Source organism: Bos indicus, chromosome X (genome assembly GCF_029378745.1).
Source record: "Bos indicus isolate NIAB-ARS_2022 breed Sahiwal x Tharparkar chromosome X, NIAB-ARS_B.indTharparkar_mat_pri_1.0, whole genome shotgun sequence".
NCBI classification, from domain to species: Eukaryota; Metazoa; Chordata; class Mammalia; order Artiodactyla; family Bovidae; genus Bos; species Bos indicus.
Genome location: NC_091789.1, coordinates 145,997,273 through 146,021,757, shown reverse-complemented (window position 1 = coordinate 146,021,757; position 24,485 = coordinate 145,997,273). Strand labels below are relative to the sequence as shown.

Sequence of the window (24,485 nt, the reverse complement as noted above, 5' to 3'; positions counted from 1 at the left end):
AGAATCCCATGGACAGAGGAACCTGGAAAGCTACAGTCCATGGGGTTGCAAAGAGTTGGACGTGACTGAAGCAACTTAACACAAACTCAATTTATAAGGGAAAAGTCTTCATCTAAGAAATTACAACTGTGTGTCAAATGGCTGTATAAAGATTTAAAAGACGACTAATGATTATAATACTTCCTTCACTTCCACAACTGTTCGCACAAATGTCTATCAGTCTCTCCCTCTAGTAGAAAATAATTCTTCTGTGGGCGGGAATCACGAAACACGCTGAGTCCCCAGAAACTAAGCTACTTGAATGATAACTGCGTGTGACAGATTTGTGTTGGTTGGAAGAACTAGGATAGACGAGGGCACATGGGATCTTGTTGATGGAGTGGTATTTTTAACATATCTTTTTCTTCTATCACGCCAACAACCTTTCACTTCGATACTTCATGACACAATGGTGGTTCCAGGAGGCAATGAATCCATGTCCCCCCAGACTCAGTGATCCTTGATGATATTACAGCTGACATGTTAACTCTGACTTCTCTCCCTGTTAACATGTTGAGAAGTGGATCATTTAGCATAAACGTCTGGCAATGTGACAATTAGGGCTTGAGTTTCTGCCACGAAGCCTTGATTATCTCACCTTCCGATGGCTTTGGTTGTCTTATCTATCAAAATAATGCTCCTGACCTCAAAAGAGTTGCTGTGAAGGTCAGAGAGAGATTTTATGTGAAACTACTCTGTAAACTGCAGACGGTGATTGCAGCCATGAAATTAAAAGATGCTTACTCCTTGGAAGAAAAGTTATGACCAACCTAGACAGCATATTAAAAAGCAGAGACATTACTTTGCCAACAAAGGTCCGTCTAGGCTACGGTTTTTCCAGTAGTCGTGTATGGATGTGAGGGTTGGACTATAAAGAAAGCTGAGCACCAAAGAATTGAGGCTTTTAAACTGTGGTGCTGGAGAAGACTCTTGAGAGTCCCTTGGACTGCAGGAGATCCAACCAGTCCATCCTAAAGGAGAACAGTCCTGGGTGTTCATTGGAAGAACTGATGCTGAAGTTGAAACTCCAATCCTTTGGCCACCTGATGCGAAGAGCTGACTCATTTAAAAAGACCCTGATGCTGGGAAAGATTGAGGACAGGAGGAGAAGGGGATGACAGAGGATGAGATGGTTGGATGGCATCACTGACTCAATGGTCACGGGTTTGTGTGGACTCTGGGAGTTGGTGATGGACAGGGAGGGCCTGGCATGCTGTAGTCCATGGGGTCACAAAGAGTTGGACACGACTGAGCGACTGAACTGAACTGAACTCTGTCAACGTCAAGACTGCATAAAAAATAATGAACACCAAATAACTTAGCCTGTGGCTTGGTCGTTCAGCAGAGATTCTGCTTTGGGTCCAGCCCCACCAATTCAGAAGTGGGATCCTACTGTAAGCCAAAGTGTGACTGCAGGGAGAGGGGAAAGGCAGTCCTTTCTTTCTTTTTGATGCTCAGCTGGGGCTTTTTCTCAGGGGTGCTGGGAAGGATCTCTAGAGAGATCAACTCAATAGCCTAGGGCAACTGGTGGTGGAGCCCGAAGTTCAACCAGATCAGCAAGAACCAGGAAGACATCGCCAAGTGTGATGACTTGCTCTCAACCTGTCCTGCAGAACAACGGACTTGAGCTTTGTAACAGCTTTCACCAAAAGTCCCCAACACCTGGCTGCTGTCTGGGTGGGCTGACGCTGTATCCTGTCCATCACGAGCCACCAAGAGGTCCCCAGCAGACAGACCGCACTCCCGCAGGACTCTGCATCGACTCACATTGGCTCTTCTACATTGGAAGAGCCCACAGTGGCTGTGCTTAGCTCGTATCATCTCCCTTGGGAAACATCCACTCAAGCAACAGGACCCCTCCTCTGAGATCTCACACAAATAACTCTCCCCAACCCCTCCCTGGTGGACTGCCGTGGTCTGTTTATAAGTCTTAGTTCTTATATCAGACTCTAAATCCCTCAGGATTTTACAGCCTCATCTCTGAAATTGCAGCAATCCATCGATATCAGCTGAAATAAATGGAAGTGATTAAAGTGACGTGCTTCTTTTTTTTTTAAAGGGAGAAAGAGATCCAGCATCTACAGTCTGAAATTTACATGAAACTGAGCCATAGACAAGGCTTGCATCAATCACTCTTTACTTGTTGGCTCTCAGGGATGACCACTTTTATCCAACCGTCTGTCCCAGACTTGGGGAAATGCCTCAGCTCACCACTTTGAAACCGTGGGCATGTAAAGTCTTTTACACATATGGAGGGGACTCGGGGTCTCTGGTGGCTCAGTGGTAAAGAATCTGCCTGTCAATGCAGGAGATGCAGGTTCCATCCCTGGGTGGGGACTATCCCCTGAAGGAGGAAATGGCAACCCACTCCAGTATTCTTGCCTGGCGAATCCCATGGATAGAGCAGCCTGACGGGCTACAGTCCATGGGGTCACAAAGAGTCAGACCTGACGGAGTGACTGAACAACAACAAATAGGTCCTGGGGGGACGTGGCACCCTTGGTCACTTGCTGAGTAAATCCAGAGCTGCGTAATATCTGAACTAACTGGTCTTCCTTGCATCTTCTTAGACCTGCCGGGGGTACTGAGGTTACTGATGTCCCCTGACGCTATCTACTGTCCAGCTCTCACACACTGTTTCAAGCTGGCTTCATAGTACAGTTGTCCCGTGAGGACTGTGGGCTTCTGGGACCCCCGTGGGTATCAAAATCTGCGGACACTCAAGTCTCATACACAGTGGCAGAGTAGAGCTGGCTCTCTGTCTCTGCAGAGTCCTCATCTGCAGATTCGCCCAACTGCAGCTGGCAGAACCAGCACATACACAGTGCCGACTGTATTTATATACAGGGATGAGTGTGTGTATCTGTGTGTATTTCACACAGGCAGTGAAGAAGCATGATATATGTGATGTGTGTGCGTGTGTCTGTGTGTGTGTATTTCACACAGGCAGTGAAGAAGCATGATATATGCATGTGCGCACATGTGTATATTTACAGGGATATACTTGTGTGTTAGGATAACACATGATATGCTTATGTGTTAGGATCAAGATTTTAATCTTTCCACTGAAATCATCAGGAGAGAAAACTAAAACAAATAACAGAAAACGTCCTGACTCTCTGAGTGCTTCCTGATCTAGAACGATTAAACAGAAACGGACTCCCAGACTTGGAAACCAAACTTATGGTTACCAAAGAGGAAAAGGTGGGGGAGATAAACAGGAGTTTGGGACTAACATGTACACGCTACTCTATATAAAGTAGATAACTAACAAGGATGTTTAACAAGGGTGTACAGCACAGGGAATTCTACTCAATACTCCGTAATGACCTACCTGGGGAAAGAATCGGAAAAAGAGTGCATATATGTCTATGCATAATCCATTCACTTTGCTATGCAGCAGAAAGTAACACACCATTGTAAGTCAAGTATGTGAAAGTCGCTCAGTCGTGTCCGACCCTTTGCAACCCCATGGACTATACAGTCCATGAAATTCTCCAGGCCAGAATCCTGGAGTGGGTAGCTGTTCCCTTCTCCAGGGGATCTTCCCGACCCAGGGATCGAACCCAGGTCTCCCGCATTGCAGGCGGATTCTTTACGAGCTGAACCAAGCAGACTTCAAGTACACTGAGCTGCGTCAGGTATACTTCAATCTACAATAAACATTAAATAAATAAAGGGGACAGTGGGGAAAAGTCTGAACTGAGGGTTGTGGAAGCTGGGTCATGTTTTTACTTCTACAGTCTATTATCTGTACGAGATTGAATGAATCATTCCGATAAGAATCAAGGTGTGTAACCTGCAGGAGGAAGGGGCTGAATTAGGGTAGAAGAGGCACCTGAAGGGAGGTGTCTGGGCTTCCTGGAGGCATTCATCTCTGTGAACGTGATGGATAGGGGAAGCTCTCAGAGGAAGGGGAGGGAAGGGCAGAGGTGAAGCAGGCATGCCGTCTCAGGGAGAGCCCTGAGAAGCTTGGCCCCACGCAAGGCTGCAGAGCATAAACTGAACCAGAGCTGATCCCAGCAAGAGGGCTGGCCTCCTGGATCCCCCCTGCGGTGAGCCAATGACCATGATTTGCCCTCATCAAGGAAGGAGGATGCGCGACCCTGCTGGCAAGACGGTGCCCAGGGGCGAAAGGTCAGTCTCCAAGGGGGAGCAGCTGTAAGCTATTAGCAGCTGATCCAGGGGCTGGGGTGGGGGGCGGTGGAGCAGACCGGGGGCCAGAAGGTCACCAACAGCATCTCCTGAGAAGGGATAGGCGGCTATGCCCCAGATCCATTGCTTCAGGGAAGCCAAAGGAAATTACACATTCTCCTTAGACGGATGGTGCAAAAAATAACTACAAGGTCGACGATATCCGTTTTATCAGTCTACTTTGGTAATGCCTCATTACCTCATGCTGATCTGAAGTTGGAAGGACTTACAGATATCTTTGATTAATGGGAAGAGCAAAAACTAGGTCACACTTAATAAATGCCATATGTTGACAGACAATCAGACTTTCAGAATATGGAGTCCAGGGTGAGTGCAAAAGAAATGTGGAAAGGTGGCTGACTTCAGAACTCTCAGTCGGGGCTTGGCGCTCAGACAGTGTACCAACAGTGTTCGCAGTTATGGAATAATTTGACAAAGCATCCCAACGGTTCAGTTCAGTTCAGTCGATCAGTCATGTCCGACTCTTTGCAACCTCATGAACTGCAGCATGCCAGGCCTCCCTGTTCATCATCAATTCCCAGAGTTTACCCAAACCCATGTTCATTGAGTCGAGTCGGTGATACCATCCAACCATCTCATCCTCTGTCATCCCCTTCTCCTCCTGCCCCCAATCCCTCCCAGCATCAGGGTCTCTTCCAATGAGTCAGCTCAGGTGGCCAAAGGGGTGGAGTTTCAGCTTCAGCATCAGTCCTTCCAATGAACACCCAGGACTGTTCTCCTTTAGGATGGACTGGTTGGATCTCCTTGCAGTCCAAGGGACTCTCAAGAGTCTTCTCCAACTCCACAGTTCAAAAGTATCAATTCTTTGGTGCTCACCTTTCTTTATAGTCCAACTCTCACATCCATACATGACCACTGGAAAAACCATAGCCCTGACTAGACAGACCGGCATACATTATTTCCCCCAGTACTACCGTTCAGATACCAAACATCGGTCAATAATATGGATATGCTTCACCGATCATCTTCCCAACCCCAACCCTCAAAATTGTTTAAGAGTCAGATTTCTGGAAAGCAATGACCAAGTCATATGTAGTTCAGTTCAGTCGCTCAGTCGTGTCCGACTCTTTGCGACCCCATGAATCGCAGCACTCCAGACCTCCCTGTCCATCACAAACTCCCGGAGTTCACCCAGACACGTCCATCGAGTCAGTGAGATGGCTGGATGGCGTCACATGTAGGGACTTCTGCATTTCTGAGTTAATACAAGCAGTGCCTGCAGAGAGTGTTATAAGTTTCTTTACCTAGCCTGAAAGTTGTATGCCCATTCACTGAAACACACCAAGGGAGGTTATACAATGAAAACTGATGAGCCTATCTTTAAAAAATATAATAACCTCACATAAGTTTTTTAGAACAGGAATGACTACACAAAGAACTGAAGTTTAGCTTTTAAATGGAAGTCTCTAAACATACATACGTGTATGTTTTTTATTAATATGGGTGAGTGAGTGAAAGTCTTTGCGACCCCATGGACTGCACAGTTCATGGAATTCCCCAGGCCAGAATACTGGAGTGGGTAGCCATTTCCTTCTCCAGGGGATCTTCCCAACCCAGGAATCAAACCCAGGTCTCCCACATTGCAGGTGGATTCTTTACCAGCTGAGCCACAAGGGATAATATACTGAAATGTATATAGATACATACTACACACAATATATAAAATATATAAACATATTTCTCCTCTAATGATACACAGCACAAAGAAATCAATAAGTCCACAAGTATTTTCCAATGTAGTTTTATAACGTTCTATAATAGTCACAATAAGATAGACTTTTAAATCATGTTCACTGAGGGATGGAATGGGGAGGGAGGAGGGAGGGGGGTTCGGGATGGGGGACACATGTACACCCATGGCTGATTCATGTCAGTGTATGGCAAAAACCACTACAATATTGTAAAGTAATAAGCCTCCGATTAAAATAAATAAATCATGTTCAATGAGAAACAGTTTATTAGAAGCAAGAAAATTTGCCATGTATAACCTAATGTTTGGGCTTCCCCAGTGGTAAACAATCTTACTGCTAATGTGGGAGACCCAAGAGACGCAGGTTCGATCCTTGGGTCGGGGGGAGGAAACAGCAACCCACTCCAGTATTCTTGCCTGGGAAATCCCATGGACAGACAAGTCCAATGAGCTGCAGTCCACGGAGTTGCAAAACTGAGCGACCGAGCATGCATGCAAACAACCTAATAGTGTTTAGTTTTGGGTCAAAGTTAGAAATTCTTGGAGACACAACTAGAGATCCAGCAACCCAGACCAGGATATACGAAGGTGAAACTTGAGGATGGCCTTTCTTCCCAGAGACTTTCAGCATGTCACTTCGACCTCACTGCAGGCCCAGCAGACACACCAAGACTTGAGTATATTCACCACAGGATCGTTGCTTCAAAACTCTGCCAGCCTGGGGCTGATTCGTGGCTACCGAAGGCTTCCGATGCGCTAATTATTTGCTTACTTTTTCTGAGAGCAGAGGCTAGTCCTCTATGCAGAATGAGCTAATCGCCAGCTCTATTCTCTCTTCTGCCAAAACAAACAGCCTCCAATTACTGCTAGAAGAAAGCCTCTGATCTCTAATCAGTTACCTAAACCAGGCTCTCAGTGCTACTTGGAAGAGTGAATCATGTCCCATTAAGCAAGAATCTCTTCGCACTAATAAAATCCTAGAGCCCTAGGACCAAGGCCGCCAGCAACCTGCTACTTATCTTCCAAGACTCCATCCACTTCGCCCCATCAGGTCCCAAAATCTGGCCAAGAGATAAGGCTCACTCAGACTTTTTATTCCACTCGGGCTATTTTTCCTCAAGCCCTCGTCTACTGTGCCTACTTTGAGAATACCCAGGCACAGGAAGAGCAGGTTGCAGGTCTGCTAACATTCAGGGATAGGACTCCTCTCTGCGAGGATCTGAGGCTCAGCTCCATCACAGCCGTGATGCGCAGAACCTGGGGAGACAGGCGGGGTGGCCACCAGGAATGTCCCAGCACAAGCGAGGAAGCCACTCAGGCAGGATACGTGAGATTCACCCAAAAAGACACAGAGCTTCTTTCAGGCTTAGTGTCCCTCTTGTTTAATCTTCTAGTGAAGGAAGCTCCCGTACTTAGGCTACCTGATGGGAAGAGCTGACTCACTGGAAAAGACCCTGATGCTGGGAAAGATTGAAGGCAGGAGGGGAAGGAGACCACAGAGGGTGAGATGGTTGGATGGCATCACCGACACAATGGACATGAGTTTGAGTAAGCTCTGGGAGTTGGTGATGGGCAGGGAGGCCTGGTGTGCTGCAGTCCATGGGGTCTCAAAGAGTCGGACACGACTGAGCAACTGAACAGAACGGAGAAAATAAGTGCAGGGCCAGGTTACTCCGAAGTGAACACGTCAGTTATCAGATCTCTGAACACTAAGGACAACCTATGAATAAATCCCCAGGACAAGCGGGCGTAACCGCTTCCAGGGGTTGAACAATACAAACCAGGGCCGGCCCCAGGGACACAGATCCGTGCATGTGGTTCAAGCTCAGAAAGAGCCCTGCAGCTTGGGGGTGACCGCGCCAAGACCACCTATTGGAATTCTCAGTGATCTCGTCTCTGAGTCTGCATTTTTCAGTGTGGAATCTGCTGGGATGCTGAAGCATGTTCTGGAGATCTCTGCAGGCATGATGCCTCTCACCTCCCTCTCCTCTCCAGCAAAGGTTCTGAGCTGCCTAACACTCTGGGGCCCCCCCGGAGCCCCAGTCCTCCCCAACCTCTCCCTGCCAACGCCCCCCCATCAAAGTACTGTCACACTCTGCCCCCTGCAGCAACCTGAGAGTGGGCACAAGGAACGCTGGGGGGGCACGTGCATGCTTTGACGCGCCCACAGTTTAGTGGTGGCCATGACCGTCCCACGCTGGAAGCTGCAAGCTGTGTTTGTGGACGACCAGCCACAGGCCACAACGCCACAGGAATGAGCCTGTTACCCATTCCTGGTGCAGGCAGCTAACTGCCTCTGCTAAGGCGGTCTGAGCACCCTTGGGGGGGGCGGGCTGCCCATCCACTCTAGGTTGAGCAGGAGGAAGGGGAGACCTCTAGTTCAACTTCCTGAAGTCGCTCAGTCATGGGCAACTCTTTGCAATCCCATGGACTGTAGATTACCAGGCTCCTCTGTCCATGGGCCTCTCCAGGCAAGAGTACTGGAGTGGGTTGCCGTTTCCTTCTCCAGGGGAACTTCCCAGCCTGGGGATCGAACCTGGGTGTCCCACATAGCAGGCAGACAGTTTACCCACTGAGCCACCAGGGAAGCCTAACTTCCCGAAAGTGAAAGGGAAAGTGGCTCAGTCATGTCCAGCTCTTTGCAACCCCATGGACTATACAGTCCATGAAATTCTCCAGGCCTGAATACTGGAGTGGGTAGCCTTTCGCTTCTCCAGGGGCTCTTCCCAACCCAGGAATCGAACCCAGGTCTCCCGCATCGCAGGTCGATTCTTTACCAGCTGAGCTATGATCTAGCTAAAACAAGGTCCAACACGTTGGCCCAGCAGCTGGCAGGAAAGGACCCCAGGCGAGCATCATGCCTGAGCAAGTGTGCGTGCTCATCAGATCCTGGGTATCCATGATGGTCTACACACATCCTGCGACATTCCCCTGTGGGGCATCCATTGTGCACACCCCCACACAGGGCACTTTGGGAGGTGGGCTTCCCTGGTGACTCAGACGGTAAAGAATCTGCCTGCAATGTGGCAGACCCAGATTTGATCCCTGGGTCAGGAAGATCCCCTGGAGAAGGGCATGGCAACCCACGCCAGTATTCTTGCCTGGAGAATCCCATGGACAGAGGAGCCTGGCAGGGCTACAGTCCATGGGGTCGCAAAGAGTCCGACACGACTGAGCGACTAACACTACCTCTGCCACCTTTCTGAGTCTGGCCCCAGCTTGGCCCTCGAGGGATGAGCCAGAAAATCCAAATTGTGTACTGCTGGTAATTCCAAGTGAAACGTCTGATGTTTGGGTATAACACAAGCACTGCACAAGAGAAAGATGAACAGTGAAATCCACGCGAATGACTTCATCTTTAAATTATTCTTTATCGAGAAGAGTGCTGGAGAGCAAATTTAAAACACCACGGACAAGCCAAGAGAGAAGGGTCACAGCAGAAAAAACGGGTTTGATAGTTTAGTTCCTTCCACAACACTTCTTACTATTTAACCACGGACAGCACGTTTCTATGTGGCCCCGGGGCCAGAAAAAAAGGCAGCTGGTTCTGAAGTAAATCAACCTACTAACCTTGGAAGAAAAGCTGTGACCAATCTAGACGGCATATTAGAAAGCAGTCATTGCTCTGCCGACAAAGGTCTGTCTAGTCAAAGCTATGGTTTTTCCAGTAGTCATGAATGGATGTGAGAGTTGGACTCTAAAGAAAGCCGAGGGCCGAAGAATTGATGCTTTTGAACGTTTTTGTTGGAGAAGACTCTTTAGAGTCCCTTGGACTGCAAGGAAATCCAACCAGTCCATCCTAAAGGAAATCAGTCCTGAATACTCATTGGAAGGACTGATGCTGAAGCTCCAATCCTTTAGCCACCTGATGCAAAGAACTGACTCATCTGAAAAGACCCTGATGCTGGGAAAGATTGAAGGCGGGAGGAGAACGGGACGACAGAGGATGAGATGGTTGGATGACATCACTGACTCGATGGACGTGAGTTTGAGCAAGCTCCGGGAGTTGGTGATGGACAGGGAGGCCTGGCGTGCTGCAGTCCATGGGGTCGCAAAGAGTCGGACACGACTGAGCAACTGAACTGAACTCAACTGAGAGTCCACACGCTTGTCTGGCCTCCAGGCTGCAGGCGAACCTTCCTCCACCCTTACAAGCAGGTCAGGAACCACGCAAGAGAAACTGGGAACCGCTACCTGCACCAGAGACAGCCTTCCACTCGGGCTTATTTGCACAAGTGTGGGTGGCTGGGGTATCCCTGATAAAAGGCACTGTTCCAAGCCCTTTCTCCAGCCCAGCCCTTCCCACCAATTCACAAATCCCACCTGCAGTTGCCCCCTGCCTGATACCTCAGCATCCTTCCAATTATTTAAAGAGGGGAGGGACGGGGAAGCTTGAGGTTTTATAAGGAGCGTGCGCCTCTGTCTTTTCAAATCTTAAGAAAGCTTAATCCCTGCAATTTAGATAAATCAGATAGGCATTACCAGGGTAGGGTTAAACCTCCAAGAATGGCTTTGCCATTGATTGCAGAAACAGCCGTTATTAAGTCCTAACTGAGTAATTTGCAGCTTAGTTCACCCCCCACCCCAGCTAATTAAAATGTAATCAGGATTGTCTGGCAATGTGTATTCTGTCAGCAGTTTTTTCTTCCGAAGAGAAATCATGCCAAGAGACCACAAGAAAAGCCTTTCACGGGAATTGGCTTGATCTGCACTGTTTCTTTAGGCGCTGAAACTGTAAAACAAATAAATTACAGCGACTGACAGTTCAATTTAAAGAAGGAAGGAAGGGAAGAAGAAAAAGAAAAGACAGTCTTTCTCCCTGGGAACAGGATGCTGTTTTATGTCGTTGTTTGAACAATAGGGTGGCATTGCCTCAGAAGAGCGACCGCAGGGCAGGGCAGGGGGGCAAGAATCCAGGTGGCTGGGAGGGACCCTCTCCAGGGTGTCCGCGGAATTTCAGCGCAGGAGACCACACCCCCGGGTCCCTTCCCTGAAGACCAAATGGGATCGCGGAGTTTTCTCAAACCTACGGATGCCCCTTCTCTGCGAACACGCAGAACCGAGCGTACTCGGGCGCGTGCAGACTTGGCCAGCGGGTTCACTCTCTGCACATCCCAACTTTTAGCTCTTCGTGGGCCATTCTGGCCAAGGTTTCATTAGCTCTCTCACGCCAGAATGAACGGGGCTTAAAGGCTTCGGAGATTCGTCCCAAACTCCAAGGTCACTACGATGGCTCCCATCGCAGCTTAGTGCCCGCGGACCCTTGGAAGGCCCCTTTGACCCCGCGCAAGCGCGAGAAGCGCCTCGTTTATTTCAGAGGGACTCCGCTTAGAAACCCACCGAGGAGCCGCGCGGCCCCTTTATGGGAGCCGCAGTTTTCCCTGCGGCCAGAAGTTGGGATCTTATAACAGGTGAACGACTACAAGGCTAGAGAGGAGACAGCGAGGGCGAGAAGCTAGCACACGAGAGAAATTAGGTTATACGCGTGAATGATTGCAGAGTGAGCGCGCTCCGATCAGCTGGGGACCGCGGCTGCGAGACGCGCCTGGGGCCGGCTCGGGAGCGGTTCCCGCGCGCCCATCGGCACCCAGGGTCCCTGAGTCACTCCCCGCTGTGGTTCCCCCCAGCATCCCAACCATCTACTGGCATCAAGCTTCCTGTCCCCTGAATCTTCTACACACGCACACGCGCCCCTATACCCCGAAGCCGGCAAAATCTACGAGGGTTGGAAGAGATACTGGCTCCGGGAGTCCTCTCGGAACATCCGAACTTGACGCCTCCAAGTCCCTTATCCGTTGCCATCTCATCCCTTAGTCTCCACGCCACTCGCTGGCGACACCAAGAAGCTCTGAGGCTCCGAACTGGGGAGGCACAGTCACCGGCAGTAACCAGCACCCCACCCCACCCCGCGCAACACAAACTCGCTGAAAGATACGACCCCTGGCCGAGGCTCCAAGGGTGGACCGCGAGCTCTCGGCCCGCCGAGTGCGAAAGCAAAGCTCAACAGAGACAAAAAAGTCTCGGCCGGCGGGCACCTGCGGCGCCGGGGCTGGTCGCGCGGGGTCCTCGGGCGCAGCGGAGCGCGGGCCTCGCTCGCTCTGCCCGCGACGCGGAGGGCCGGGAGCGCCCGGGGACTTTGAGGGGAGACTGGCCAGAGGCCCGCAGTCCCGCGGCGGAGGTCCCGGGGCAACTCACAAGCCCAGAGCCTACCCCACTCCATCCTTGGAAGCCACAAAACCGCTCTCCCTTCCCAAGGGAAACCGCCTTTTGGTTTTCCCCGGGGAAGAAGGGAGTTAGGTCGGGAGCCGGCTAGGGGCTGCAAAGGGGGTTCGCCCACCGCCCCCCCTCCCCTAAGGTACAACCCACCCCGCGCGTAAGGCCGGACCCCGGCCGGCTGCCGCTGAGCGAGAAGTTTGAGCGGCGAGGCTGGAAGGCGCGCGCCCCGCAGCGCCAGGGGAGGACCCGGGCGCGCGGCTGTGCGTACCTGGAAGTGCTGGAAGAAGGCGGAGATGCGCGTGATCTGCAGGCTGAGGCACCTGGAGGCGCAGCGGGCGCGCTGTACGCTCCCTGCCGCCAGCGACTCATCCAAGCGCCGGGCAGCGGCCGCGCCGGAGCCGGCAGCCAGGCAGCCCGCGGAGGCAGCCAGCCAGAGGCAGAGGGTCAGGGCCGCGCCGGGCGCCCCGGCCGCCATGGCTGCGGGTCGGAGGGCGCGCGGGCGCCGGGCGCTGGCCAACGCTGCCAGCTCCGCACCGCCGCCGGGGACCGCGCGGCCGCCGCAACTCCGCTGGCAAAGTTCAATCAGGCCACTCCCGCCCCGCGCCCTCCCCAGGCCCCGCCTCCGGGGGGGACGGAGCGAGGGTGACAGGCGGCCGCGCCATTGGCTGAGAGGAAAGTGAGTGACAGGGATGGGCGGGGCCGGCGGAGGGCAGTGGGCAGGTCCAAGCTAGCCAGACGCGCGCCCGCCTGCTGAGCGCGCCCGCCTGCCGAGCGGCCCCCGTGCGCCCCTCTCCTGGGAGTCCGCTTTCCGCGCACTCCGCCTACGCTCCCTCCTGCCCCTCAGCACCCCCTCGCCAGTCGGGCCTCAACAGCAGGCCCCGGGCCTGGGTGTCAAGTGCTGGCCTGGGCATCAGGGCCTGGAACCCCACCTGGACGTGAGAACAAGTTAAGGACAGACGGAAGCGCCCCCCGAACTTGTGGGCTTCCATCCCTGCTTCCGACTCCAGTGGTCCCAGGTCCTACTCATATGCTTTGGAGTATTTGGATTTCCCTTTTCCGAAGAGTGGAAAGGAGCGAATGGACAGAACTGCCTGGGCGCAATAAGAGGAGACAGGCAGGGACTTTGACCCCACCCCCACCCCCCGCTTTCCCCAAATCCCTCCACCCCCTCCCCCGTTCCTTCTTTCCTCATCCTTTGCCCTCTTCCTTCCTGCTTGCTTCCTTTCCTTCCTTCCCTCTCTTCTTCAACTGCGTCCACTGAGACCTTTCACTAGTCTTTTGCTTCCCTCTGAACGAGCATGTATCACCTAGAAATCCATTAAGGCAGGTCGCTAGGAACATTTATGGAGGAGAAGGGGACGACAGAGGAGATGATTGGATGGCGTCATTGACTCAATGCACATGAGTTTGAGCAAGCTTCAGGAGTTGGTGATGGATAGGGAAGCCTGGCATGGTACAGTCTATGAGGTTGCCAAGAGTGGGACACGACTGAGCTACTGAACTGATGACATGGCCGCACATACCTCGTCTCCGCAGGTGTAAGGCCTTACCTGGCCAGCACGAGGGACCTATTCAAGTTGGCAGTCTTTCCTGAACCCTGCTCATCTTTGCCCCCAGTCTTTTGATTTGGCCCTTTGAACAGCAAGACAGCCACTGGCCTGGAGAATCCCCAGGGACAGAGGAACCTGGTGGGCTACAGTCCGTGGGGTCGAAAAGAGTCGGACACGAATGAGCGACCAGGCACAGCACACCACACCTCTTGTGATCTTTTCCCACGCTCTCTCACCACCCACGCTCTCTATCCGGATGTGGACACTGCATCATCTGGACTACACCCCCTCCCTCTGACAAAGCTCTGTACTTCCCGGAGCTCCACGGGGAAGGGACAGTGCTCCAGCCCTCTGCAGGTAGGAGACCCCACAGACAGCTGGGGTCTGAGGAAGGCTGTGCTCCACACCTGGGACATTTATGTAACAGTCGAATCCAGAAGACCCAAGGACACTAGCTGGGAGGCAGGGCAATGGGACTGACACTCCTGTGCACTGACACGAGCTGGTACTCAAGCACGAATGCACGCACATATTCTAAAGGAGGGGCCTGAGCACACCACCAAATGCAGCGGCAGTTCTGTCTAGACGCACGCAACCTGCTCAAAGACAGAGCGCAAAGCTGGAGTCCCCTTCCCATGGAGCCCACGGCTTGCTCCAATTTCCAGTTCTCTCTTCCTAAAATTCCCCACAGTTTCCACCCTGACACTCTGAGATCTTCCTGCAAAATGATAATGACAATGACAACCATCTGCCGTGATCCTTTCATACCCCCCCTTTTTTTTTACATCATTTTGTGTATATATTTCTTCATATAGTTCAAATCAGCAGGGCCAAGAGAATTAACTGTTTAGCGTGTTTCCCCCAGTGGGTTTTAAAAATCAGTCGCTTTGTGCAAAAGGCTCTGTAGGCAGAGCTGGGCTCATGGCTTGTGTGACCTTAGAAGGATCCACACTTCGTGTAATGTTCATCTGTCACAATCTTGATTTTCATTTTCAACATGGTTCTCTGAATTTTCATTTTGCCCGAGGCCCTACAAATGACACAGACGACCTCATCGGTAGCTTTTAGCATGACAGTTCTAAACATGAGCCGGAACCATAAAAAGTTTAGACGTGGGCTCACATAAACTCATAAGTTTGTTGAAAAGATGTTAAGAACTCTGGATGGAAATCTTTTTAAAGTATGTTAAACATAGCTTCCTAAAGGTCATCAGCCCTGAATATTCATTGGAAGGACAGATGCTGAAGCTGAAGCTCCAATACTTTGGCCACCTGATGCAAAGAGCTGACTTGGAAAAGACCCCGATGCTGGGAAAGATTGAGGGCAGGAGGAGAAGGGGACAACAGAGGATGAGATGGTTGGATGGCATCGCTGACTCAATGGGCATGAGTTTGAGCAAGCACCTGGAGACGGTGAAGGACAGGGAAGCCTGGCGTGCTGCAGTCCATGGGGTTGCAAAGACTAGGACGTGACTTAGTGACTAAACAACAGCAACAAACACACTTAAATATTGACTAAGAGCAAAGAAGAGCATCTTCTTGGAAACTCCAAGCAGGAAGGTGTGTTGAGCCTTAAATCAATGAATGGAGAACAAACATCCGAACACAGGAACTGTCTTCTGAATGTTATCACTTTCATCTGGGAATTACTAAAAACATTTCTAAAAGCTGTAGCGGATTCTGGAGTTTGCATTTTAAAGTTAAGGAAAAACTTGTCTCTGTGAAGGCAAGGGTATCATGCATGCCTGTATTTTCTTAAGGTATGTTTGGTTTATAACTCTGCATGTTGTATCATTAAATTTATATTCTAGAAAGTGAAGTCACAAGGACAAGCATGCTGAGCTTTTAAGTGTTCAAAGGGATCACTGTATTTTTTAACAAAGCAATATGCTTGCTGCTTATATGTCTGACATAGCATTTTCATTTCCATGAATAAATGCATTTTATCATAAACTACAAAAGAACATCTAGTGAGCCGCACAGGAAGCTTAGTTTAAAGGTATAGGGTCTGCTTTTTTATGCATATGTTACAATAGTACCTGTGGTTATATAGCTTTCTTCTTTTAGAAGTATCACAGACATCCTCTATGATTATGCTAGTCTTTTTCATGTTCTTTATTTTAATTGCAGTTGAAAGTCCCTTTGAAAAGAATGCATTTTGATAAAGTCCGAGTAATGCTCAAAATCTAGTATTTTACTGTGTTCACATATGTTCAATTTATTTTGCAGCTAACCTTTTGAGTTGGCATTTGCATGCATGCTAAGTCACTTCAGTCATAGTCTAACTCTTTGAGACCTCAAGGACTGTAGCCCGCCAGGCTCCTCTGTCCATGGGATTCTCCAGGCAAGAACACTGGAGTGGGTTGCCATTGCCCTCCTGCAGGGGATCTTCCCCACCCAGGGATCGAACCCATGTCTCTTAAGTCTCCTGCATTGGCAGGCGGGTTCCTTCCCACTGGTGCCAACTACAAAGCCAGAAGTTCTCTAACTGTTGACATGACTGGTTAAGCCACACCCTACGTTAGTCAAGACCAGATACCTGAGATGGGAACCTGAAGTATGTCCGGAAGGAATGATGACTGCTAAGTGGCTGAGTGGGAATTGTCCAGATGCATTAGTAAGAAAGCACTTAGTATGTCTTTCCTCTAAGCCAAGGTGGACCTGATTGTCCGAATTTGTCTGGAGAAGAAATGAACCTTGTAATCACTTCAGTGGGACTTGGACAAAACACCCAATCTATTAAAGAGAATCTAGAAGAACCCCTTGATTAACTCCATGAGAAAAGAGCAGAATACATGGCCTGTCTCAGGTTACCGATGAAACGGAAAACAAGGCCCCCATTCCCAGTTTCCAAAAAGTTAGCAATGCTTTTCCTTGCAACTGATTTAGGTTATCAGTCTCTTTTCTTTTTTATCTTTTTTTTTTTTTTTTTAATCCTTAATCAGAGAGGCTTGCTAAAGGTGTACTCCAGGACTCCCATCCAGAGATTCTGGGTCAGCCTATGTGAGATAAAGCCGCCGTGGACTCTCCGCTTTGAACCACCTCCTGAAGCTACAGCAAGTGAGCCAAGGGCTGGTTTGGGAGGAGACTGAGTCAGAAAACGCGCGCCCCATTTAAAATGGAGCAGAAGCTTTGATTGCAAGAGCACGCGTTTCTTCATTTTAAGGGCCTTCTTGAGGTATGTGTGCTGACATGCCTGTCGACTTTTTAGTAATCACATTGATATATTTTCCCCCAGAAACGTTTAGCCAAGACCCTCTTAGACTCATTTTTGGGAGCCAGCAGCTTGTCTCTTCAAAGGCTTTTCAGTGGCATTCGAGAAGGATAAACTGGGTAGGAAACAGTCACACTTTTTCTGACGTTCCCCTGTTGGAAAAGCAAACTGAGAATGCGCTCTAAACTGGAGAAGAGCAATGCTTTAATCTGATGGTGTTCCTGAGCTGTAATGTGAGTGTGGTCCACGCTCATTGGTTACGGGTTATAGGGGACAGTCACGTGCAGGCAAGAAAGTGGCCCAGGGTGCCCAGTTCCTTCTTAATGGGGACTTTCCTGGTGGCACAGATGGTAAAGAATCTGCCTGCAGTGCAGGAGACCTGGGTTCGATCCCTGGGTCAGGATGATTCCCTGGAGGCAGAAATGGCCACCCACTCCAGTTTTCTTGTCTGGAGAATCCCATGGACAGAGGAGCCTGGCGGGGCTTCCGTCCACGGGGGTCTCAGAGACTGAGACCACTTTCCTTTTTCCTTCCAATGGCTTTCATTTGATGATGCAGTAACAAGCCTCTTCTCTCAGGAATGGCAGTCAACGTCCAGAGAAATTAAGGTTGAGTTTTAAAGATTAGAAATTAGCATCACGAGAGGAACCGGTAAGTGAGCTAGGCCCACACTCAAGCTCTATGTCTGCGTGTGGAGTTGTCAGGATTCGGCGGCCAGATCTCTTCTGACGACCACTCTTCTTCAAGTGTGCCTTTCTCTTCCCATCCAGATTTCACTCTCTTCTGCTCAGCTTTGCACTTCAAAACACGAGTGACCTGAGGTGCTCAGATGCAGTTAAGAACTGAGTGGATAAAGAATCAAATCTGCATCCTTTGTAACATGATTTCAGGCAAGGATGGGGTGACCCCCCTCTCTGATGCTGTACCAATCCGCTCCCTCATGGCAGATTTAACCACTGACAAATGAAAATTATAGTTTTCTGCCCCGGGTCACTGAATATACACTCTGCTTTTTGGGGCAGGACAACAGTGTCCATCTGCAATGATCTGCTTTCTTTTATCATCTTGCAGGGGAAACAGCCTACTTGGAAATAATTTTTTGCTTCCTTTTTCCTCTTCGGCACGATTATAAAAATTCAGCTGCACTAGACATAGGTTTAAAGGTATTATTTTTAATCACCTTGATGTTTACTAAGATGTTAGTGAAAAGCATCAGAAATGTGTTTGCTATTACTTTTGTGGGCGAAGGCATATTTTAAAGAAGATTTTTGAAAAATATACAAAGAATTGTCAAATGTCAAGGATTTGTCTGCTTGCTTTCCTCCCTTCCCCCAAAGTCACCATTAATCCATCGATTAGTGTTACATTTGATACCTGTTTTGTAGTCATGCTAAAAGCCTGTTCTAGATTAAGTGATTGCTACACTTTTATTCTGTCCTTGCCATAGTTACTAAAATTTAATTACTAAAAAATAAAGTGTGTTGGAGTGTGCATTTTTACATTTGAAGGATCGGCGATAAACATGTTCAACTGTGAATGCTTTTTTCCCTTCCCAACCCCTCTGCCCCAGGAGATTTTGACTTTAGTTTATTTGAGGACATTTGTTGATTTTAAGTGTCTCGTTGAGCATAACAGCTTCTGGACCTTACGGGGAACACAGAGTTTTTTAAAACCCAGTGGTTTCAAAGAATGTTCAGTGTCACTCAAGTTGAACACTCGTCTCAGTGACTAGGCAAATTAACTGATTTTTTTCCCCAAAGTTTAATGCTGGCAACACTCCAGTGTACAACCAGAAAGAGCCAGGGTCCTCATATCTGATTTTACATCTGAACCATAGATATTGAAAAGCATACACAGAGCCTTAAAACAAATGCTATGTAACAGCCAAATGCAGGAGACTAAAATATATCAAAGGCGACTTTTGTACTTCAGGTTCTTGACCAAAGTATTACTGGTTTGCTCCCAATCATGCATTTTGAGAAGCATAAGCAAGTTAGTAGAATTGGAAATTATGCAATTTTAACCAAAGTTATATAATTTGGGCTTTCTTTGTGGCTCAGCTGGTAAAGAATCCTCCTGCAATCCGGGAGACCTGGGTTCAATCTCTGGGTTGGGGAGATCCCCTGGAGAAGGGAAAGGCCACCCACTCCAGTATTCAGGCCTGGAGAATCCCATGGACTGTATAGTCCGTGGGGTCACAAAGAGTCAGACACGACTGAGTGACTTTTTTTTTTAATGATATAACTTTTTTCATTTCTCACTTCTGAAGGGCCTACTTTTCATGGGAAAGGAATAATGAATTTCTCAGTAAAATTCCTATTTAACACTTGGTAAAATGAGACTCCTTTAGCTTTTTGAAATGAAGCTCAGATAAATAATCATAGTTTTTATCCTGATTTTCATCCCGAGACATGAAAGAAATCCACACAGGTGCTCTTTAGAAATACTGAAGCTCTGTTCTGTTGACAGACTTAAGTGGGGCTGTTCTTTGATGCTGCTAAGCCCATGGAAATTTACATTGAGCCATGTAAATACCAGAGATTTGGATAGACTTAATCTGATAAAGAAACGAACAAGGCAACTTTTAACAGGAAACAGCGCCACATGGCGGCCATCTGAATAAAACGCGACAGCTTAGTTCAGTTGCTCAGTCGCGTCTGACTCTTTTGCAGACCCCCACGGACTGACTGCACGCCAGGCTTCCCTGCCCTGGCAACGGCAGTCAACAATCCAGTCTGATAACCTAGTTTGAAGACTGCATTGTCAACTATAAAGCTTAAATCCAACTGGCGTCATCATGCACCCTTCTCAACTAATACCAACTAGACTAATTCCACTGCGGACTTAAGCAAGGGAAAGGTTTCCCGAGTAACTACAGTCACGCTGAACTAAACCGGGGAAATGTGCAAAGCTGTCTTCAGATTAATTTTAAGCACTCCTCTGTTCACTGCTAAACTAAACGACAGAGGCAGACTTGTGTGAATTATATCCGAAGTAGCTCCTGGTTCGGAATATCTCTGCAGCTCAGACATCATATGCTTGTTCAGACTGGGATAAAATTCAAAGCCAGGGAAAACTAAAGAAAGTTGACAGGCTTTATCTTCAGTGTCAGCAAATGGAAAGAAAACCCAGACACACTGCCTTTCATCACTCCGTGGCCACTGCACGCAAGATTCCCATCAGTCAGGAGGTCAGAATAAACACATTCGAGGAACTCAGGGAAGCACCGTGATACCCTGGAGCCAAGGGAAAAGACCGATGAATGTGACTGAGGCCTGAATTGATAGGTTTCTCTTCTGAATCCACAAGTCTTAGTCACTTGGTTGTGTCTGACTTTTCACAACTCTGTGGACTGCAAGGAGATCCAACCAGTCCATCCAAAAGGAGATCAGTCCTGAGTGTTAATTGGAAGGACTGATGTTGAAGCTGAAACTCCAATAGTTTGGCCACGTGATGCGAAGAGCTGACTTATTTGAAAAGACCCTGGTGCTGGGAAAGATTGAGGTCAGGAGGAGAAGGGGATGACAGAGGATGAGATGGTTGGATGGCATCACCGACTCAATGGACATGAGTCTGAGTAGACTCCGGGAGTTGGTGATAGACAGGGAAGCCTGGCGTGCTGCAGTGCATGGGGTCACAAAGAGTCGGACACGACTGAGCGACTGAACTGAATTGAACTGATGGACTCTAGCCCACCAGGCCCCTGTGTCCATGGGATTCTCCAGGTGAGAATACTAAAGGAGGGGGTTGTTATTTACTCCTCCAGGGGATCGTGTCAATCCAGGCATGGAACCCAGGTCAGCTGCATTGCAGGCATATTGTTTATCATCTGAGCTACCAGGGAAGCCCTGTGAATCCACAGGGGCTTAAAAAAAAAAAAAAAAAGCACACCCTGGGACCAAAACAAAACAAAAATGTTTGGGTGTAAGTCCAGATTTTTCTATCCTGGCTAACTGGAACCAGCTGGAGAATACTCTGATCCGCTCTGGGTGCTTCCAGGAGTCCGAATCCAGAGGTCATTCCCTCTCCTCCTCTGACCATCCAGCAGCCTCTGGACCACGGGTGCGGCCTTCTTACACACAAGGCTGACTTTAAATTCCAGACGAGGAATGCTAAGCCCTCTTTGGTCGGTTCTGCTCTGTTTTCTCAGCAATCTGTGCTTCTCCGGGACACAGGCTGCCAAGAGTGGGCTCTCAAAGCTGGTAAATGGGGCTCCCCCTCGTGTGTAAGTGGCATTCCTAGTGGAGCCGTGTTCCCTGCGGTCCTTCTGGCTATTGAATCACGTAGAGCAAGTCCTTGTTGACACGGCAGCAACTTCTCAGCTCAAGAAGAACTTCAGGGAGGGCACAGATGGGAACTCAATCCATCCCTTTCTCTTCTGCAAATACTTAGTAGCTACCATTCCCGATGATTCTACAGACACCAGTCATCCTAGAGATATTTATTTTCAGTATCTTGGTATTCGTCCTGCTCTTTATAGGTGAGGCTAGGAAATGTTTAGTTCAGAGCAATGTTGTGGGTGGATGTGTTCCTGGGTCACGGATACAGAATAAGCCAGTTAAGACGAGACTGGGATGTTAAGAGCCAGCTGACTGTCATATTAGCAAGATCTTACTAAATGAATTACAGTTTCCTGGCGTTACTACAGACAATGAAAGAAATGAAAGTGATCTAAGCCCCTTTCTGTTTTTAGAGAATTAGGCGCACATGTTCAATGTCAGTTTAATGCCAAATCTACATAGAGGTTTTTCCCTCTCTGCCAAAGTAATTAACTAAAATTATACTTGTATCTACAAAAATTTTGAAGTCATGACTTCATAATTGCCTTTTCCGATATCAAGGGATTATGAGAAATGACGTAGTGTGAAGACTCAAAGGAGTGAAAAGTATCAGTTCGAAATCGACCTGGGGTTGAAATCTCAGCAGGAGAAATGAGGGACGTGCTACCCACACAGATTCCTTCACTGCCCTTCATTTCTGTGTCTTCGCCTTGTAAAACAGAGGTCGTAAAGGAAACTACCTCTCAGGGTGATTCTCAGGTAATGGTGAAGAATCCCCTGCAGTGAAGCAGACCACGGTTTGACCCCTGGGTTGGGAAGATCACCTGGAGAAGGAAGTGGCAACCCAGTCCATTATTCCTGCCTGCAGAATCCCCATGGACACAGGAGCCTGGTGGGCTGTAGTCCATGGGGTCACAAAGAGTCGACTAACACTTTCACACTTCTACTTAAATACTTCAAAAACATTAGGTACAGACCTTCAATTAATAATAAGTGCCCAAACCCGGCAAGGTAGATACAGCATTCACGGTATTAACCAATGGATTTGTAACATATGTTTTGGTTTTGACTATTCTTTTAGTGCCTAGAGAATCCCACGGACAGAGGAGCCTGGCAAGCTACAGTCTGTGGAGCTGCAAAGAGTCAGACACGGCCGATCGACTTTCACTTCTTCTGTGACATTTTTGTATAAATTTCATACCTAGGTTTCCCCCAAGCTGCAGGCCATGGGGTCACAAACAGTCAGACACAACTGAGCATCAGTTCAGTTCAGTGGCTCAGTCGTGTCCGACTCTTTGCAACCCCATGGACTGCAGCACACCAGGCCTCCCCGTCCATCACCAAATTCCTAGAGTTTACTCAAACTCATGTCCATTGAGTCAGTGATGCCGTCCAACCATCTCCTTCTCCTCCTGCCTTCAGTCTTTCCCAACATCAGCGTCTTTTCTAATGAGTCCGTTTTTCGAATCAGGTGGCCAAAGTATTGGTGTTTCAGCTTCAGCATCACTCCTTCCAGTGAATATCCAGGATTGATTATCCTGAATAATCAGTTTTCCAACCTCAGTACTAGTGACTCTCAGGGATAATTTCCCATAGGGAGCTAATCTGGCTTCTACTCGCTAGATGTCAGTAGCATCCACCCCATCCCCCAACAGGGACAGCTAACAAAACTGTCTCCAGATAGTATCACATGTCTCCCCGGCGGGGGGCGGGGGGGGGGGCCGCAAAATGACTTCCAGCTGAGAACCGCTGAGTTACAGCAATGCCTCTTTAGTTCGGAAGAGTCAATTCGAAGTAATGGAAAGGTAAAGATGATTTTTAAATGAGCACTGAAATGAACATTAGCTTCTGAACATAAAAATGAAGTTCACTTTCCAAAATGATTTCTCAGAACAACTCATTTGAGATTCATGTTGATGTATGGCAGAAATCAGCACAATATTGTCAAGCAAATATCTTGCAATCGAAAAATTTTTTTAAATTAAAATAACCAAATGGCTCATTTGACAATGTGTTGGGGTTCAGTTGCTAAGTCATGTCTGACTGCGATCCCATGAACTGCAGCATGCCAGGCTTCCTAAATGATGACAGACTAAAAAGAAAAGCAAATACCCAAGTACAACTCACAGGTGCCCGTCCAGAGTATTCAAGATAAGCAGTCCAGCCACAGGTATTATCCAAAAAGAACCTGCACAGCAGACGTGAACACCAGAGTCACTTTTCGACACCTGGTCAAACATTCTACTTGACTTTAAACACCCCTCTTTAAGAGCTTGCAGTATAAAATTTCATCGTTGTGGAATTAGATCATACATTTTTTTCCCCTTTATTTAACTCTTTACTTCTCAGTCAGTTTTACTAAGATGTATTTACTAAAATAGAATTAACTTACAGAAAATAACAATTTGTAAATTTTAAATGAGCAATTTGACTGTGAAGACATCCTTTGCCTTAAAGTATGCAGCCGTGTGACTACCAATTCGACAGTCATCTAGAATATTTCCAGCACCATACACACTTCTCTTCTCTCTCCTGTATCAATATCCTGCCCTCACTTCCTGACTCTGGCAATCTGATTTCTGTGCTTCCATTTCTGTGTTTGCCAGAACGTCATATAAATGATGGTAGGCAGTGTTGTGTCTGGCTTTTTTTTTTTTTTTTTTTTCCTCCCACTGAGCACAATGGTTCTGAATTCAACATATTCGGAGCAGGAACAGTTTATTCCTTTATTCATGCAAGGTGTATTTTTTAAATTTTTATTTCTTTCTTTTAGCTGTGCTGGGTCTTCTTTGCTGTGCAGCGTTTTCTGTAGCTGTTGGGGTGTGGACTACTCATTGGGGTGGCTTCTCTTGTTGCAGAGCAGGGGCTCTAGAGTGGGTGGGCTCAGTAGTTGTGGCTCCAGGAGGTAGGTGGTGCTATAAAGCACAGGCTCAGTAGTTGTTGGGGGGGGGGGGGTTTAGTTGCCTTGCAGCACGTGGGATCTTCCCAGACCAGGGATCGAACCCGTGTCTCCTGCATTGGCAGGCAGATTCTACACCACTGAGCCAGGAGGGAAGCCCCTATGCAAAGTGTTTGAAAATACGATGGAGGTGGGATGGGGCACGGCTCTGTTTACTAACAGTATAGGAATTAGGTGAAATCCTTCAGACCCCAAACGACCACATGATTCTCTCTCTTTCCCAGCATGCAACTGGGCTGATTTAAAAGCAGCAGCCCCTGGTCACAGCTGCCTGCAGGGGGCAGCAAAGGGCTGGGAGGCAACACCAAGCTTTGCACCCGGAG

General features: G+C 48.5%; 1 protein-coding gene across 1 annotated transcript in view; it reads right to left on the bottom strand.

Annotated features, from left to right (window-relative positions):
* The window catches only part of ANOS1 (anosmin 1), a 210,854-nt gene extending 198,204 nt beyond the window's left edge, over positions 1–12,650 (bottom strand). The window contains exon 1 of the mRNA XM_070785126.1: positions 12,429–12,650. Within this exon, the coding sequence (XP_070641227.1) occupies positions 12,429–12,635 (207 nt within the window). The 5' untranslated portion in view covers positions 12,636–12,650. The remainder of the gene's footprint in view (positions 1–12,428) is intronic.
* Between the last annotated feature and the right edge of the window lie 11,835 nt (positions 12,651–24,485).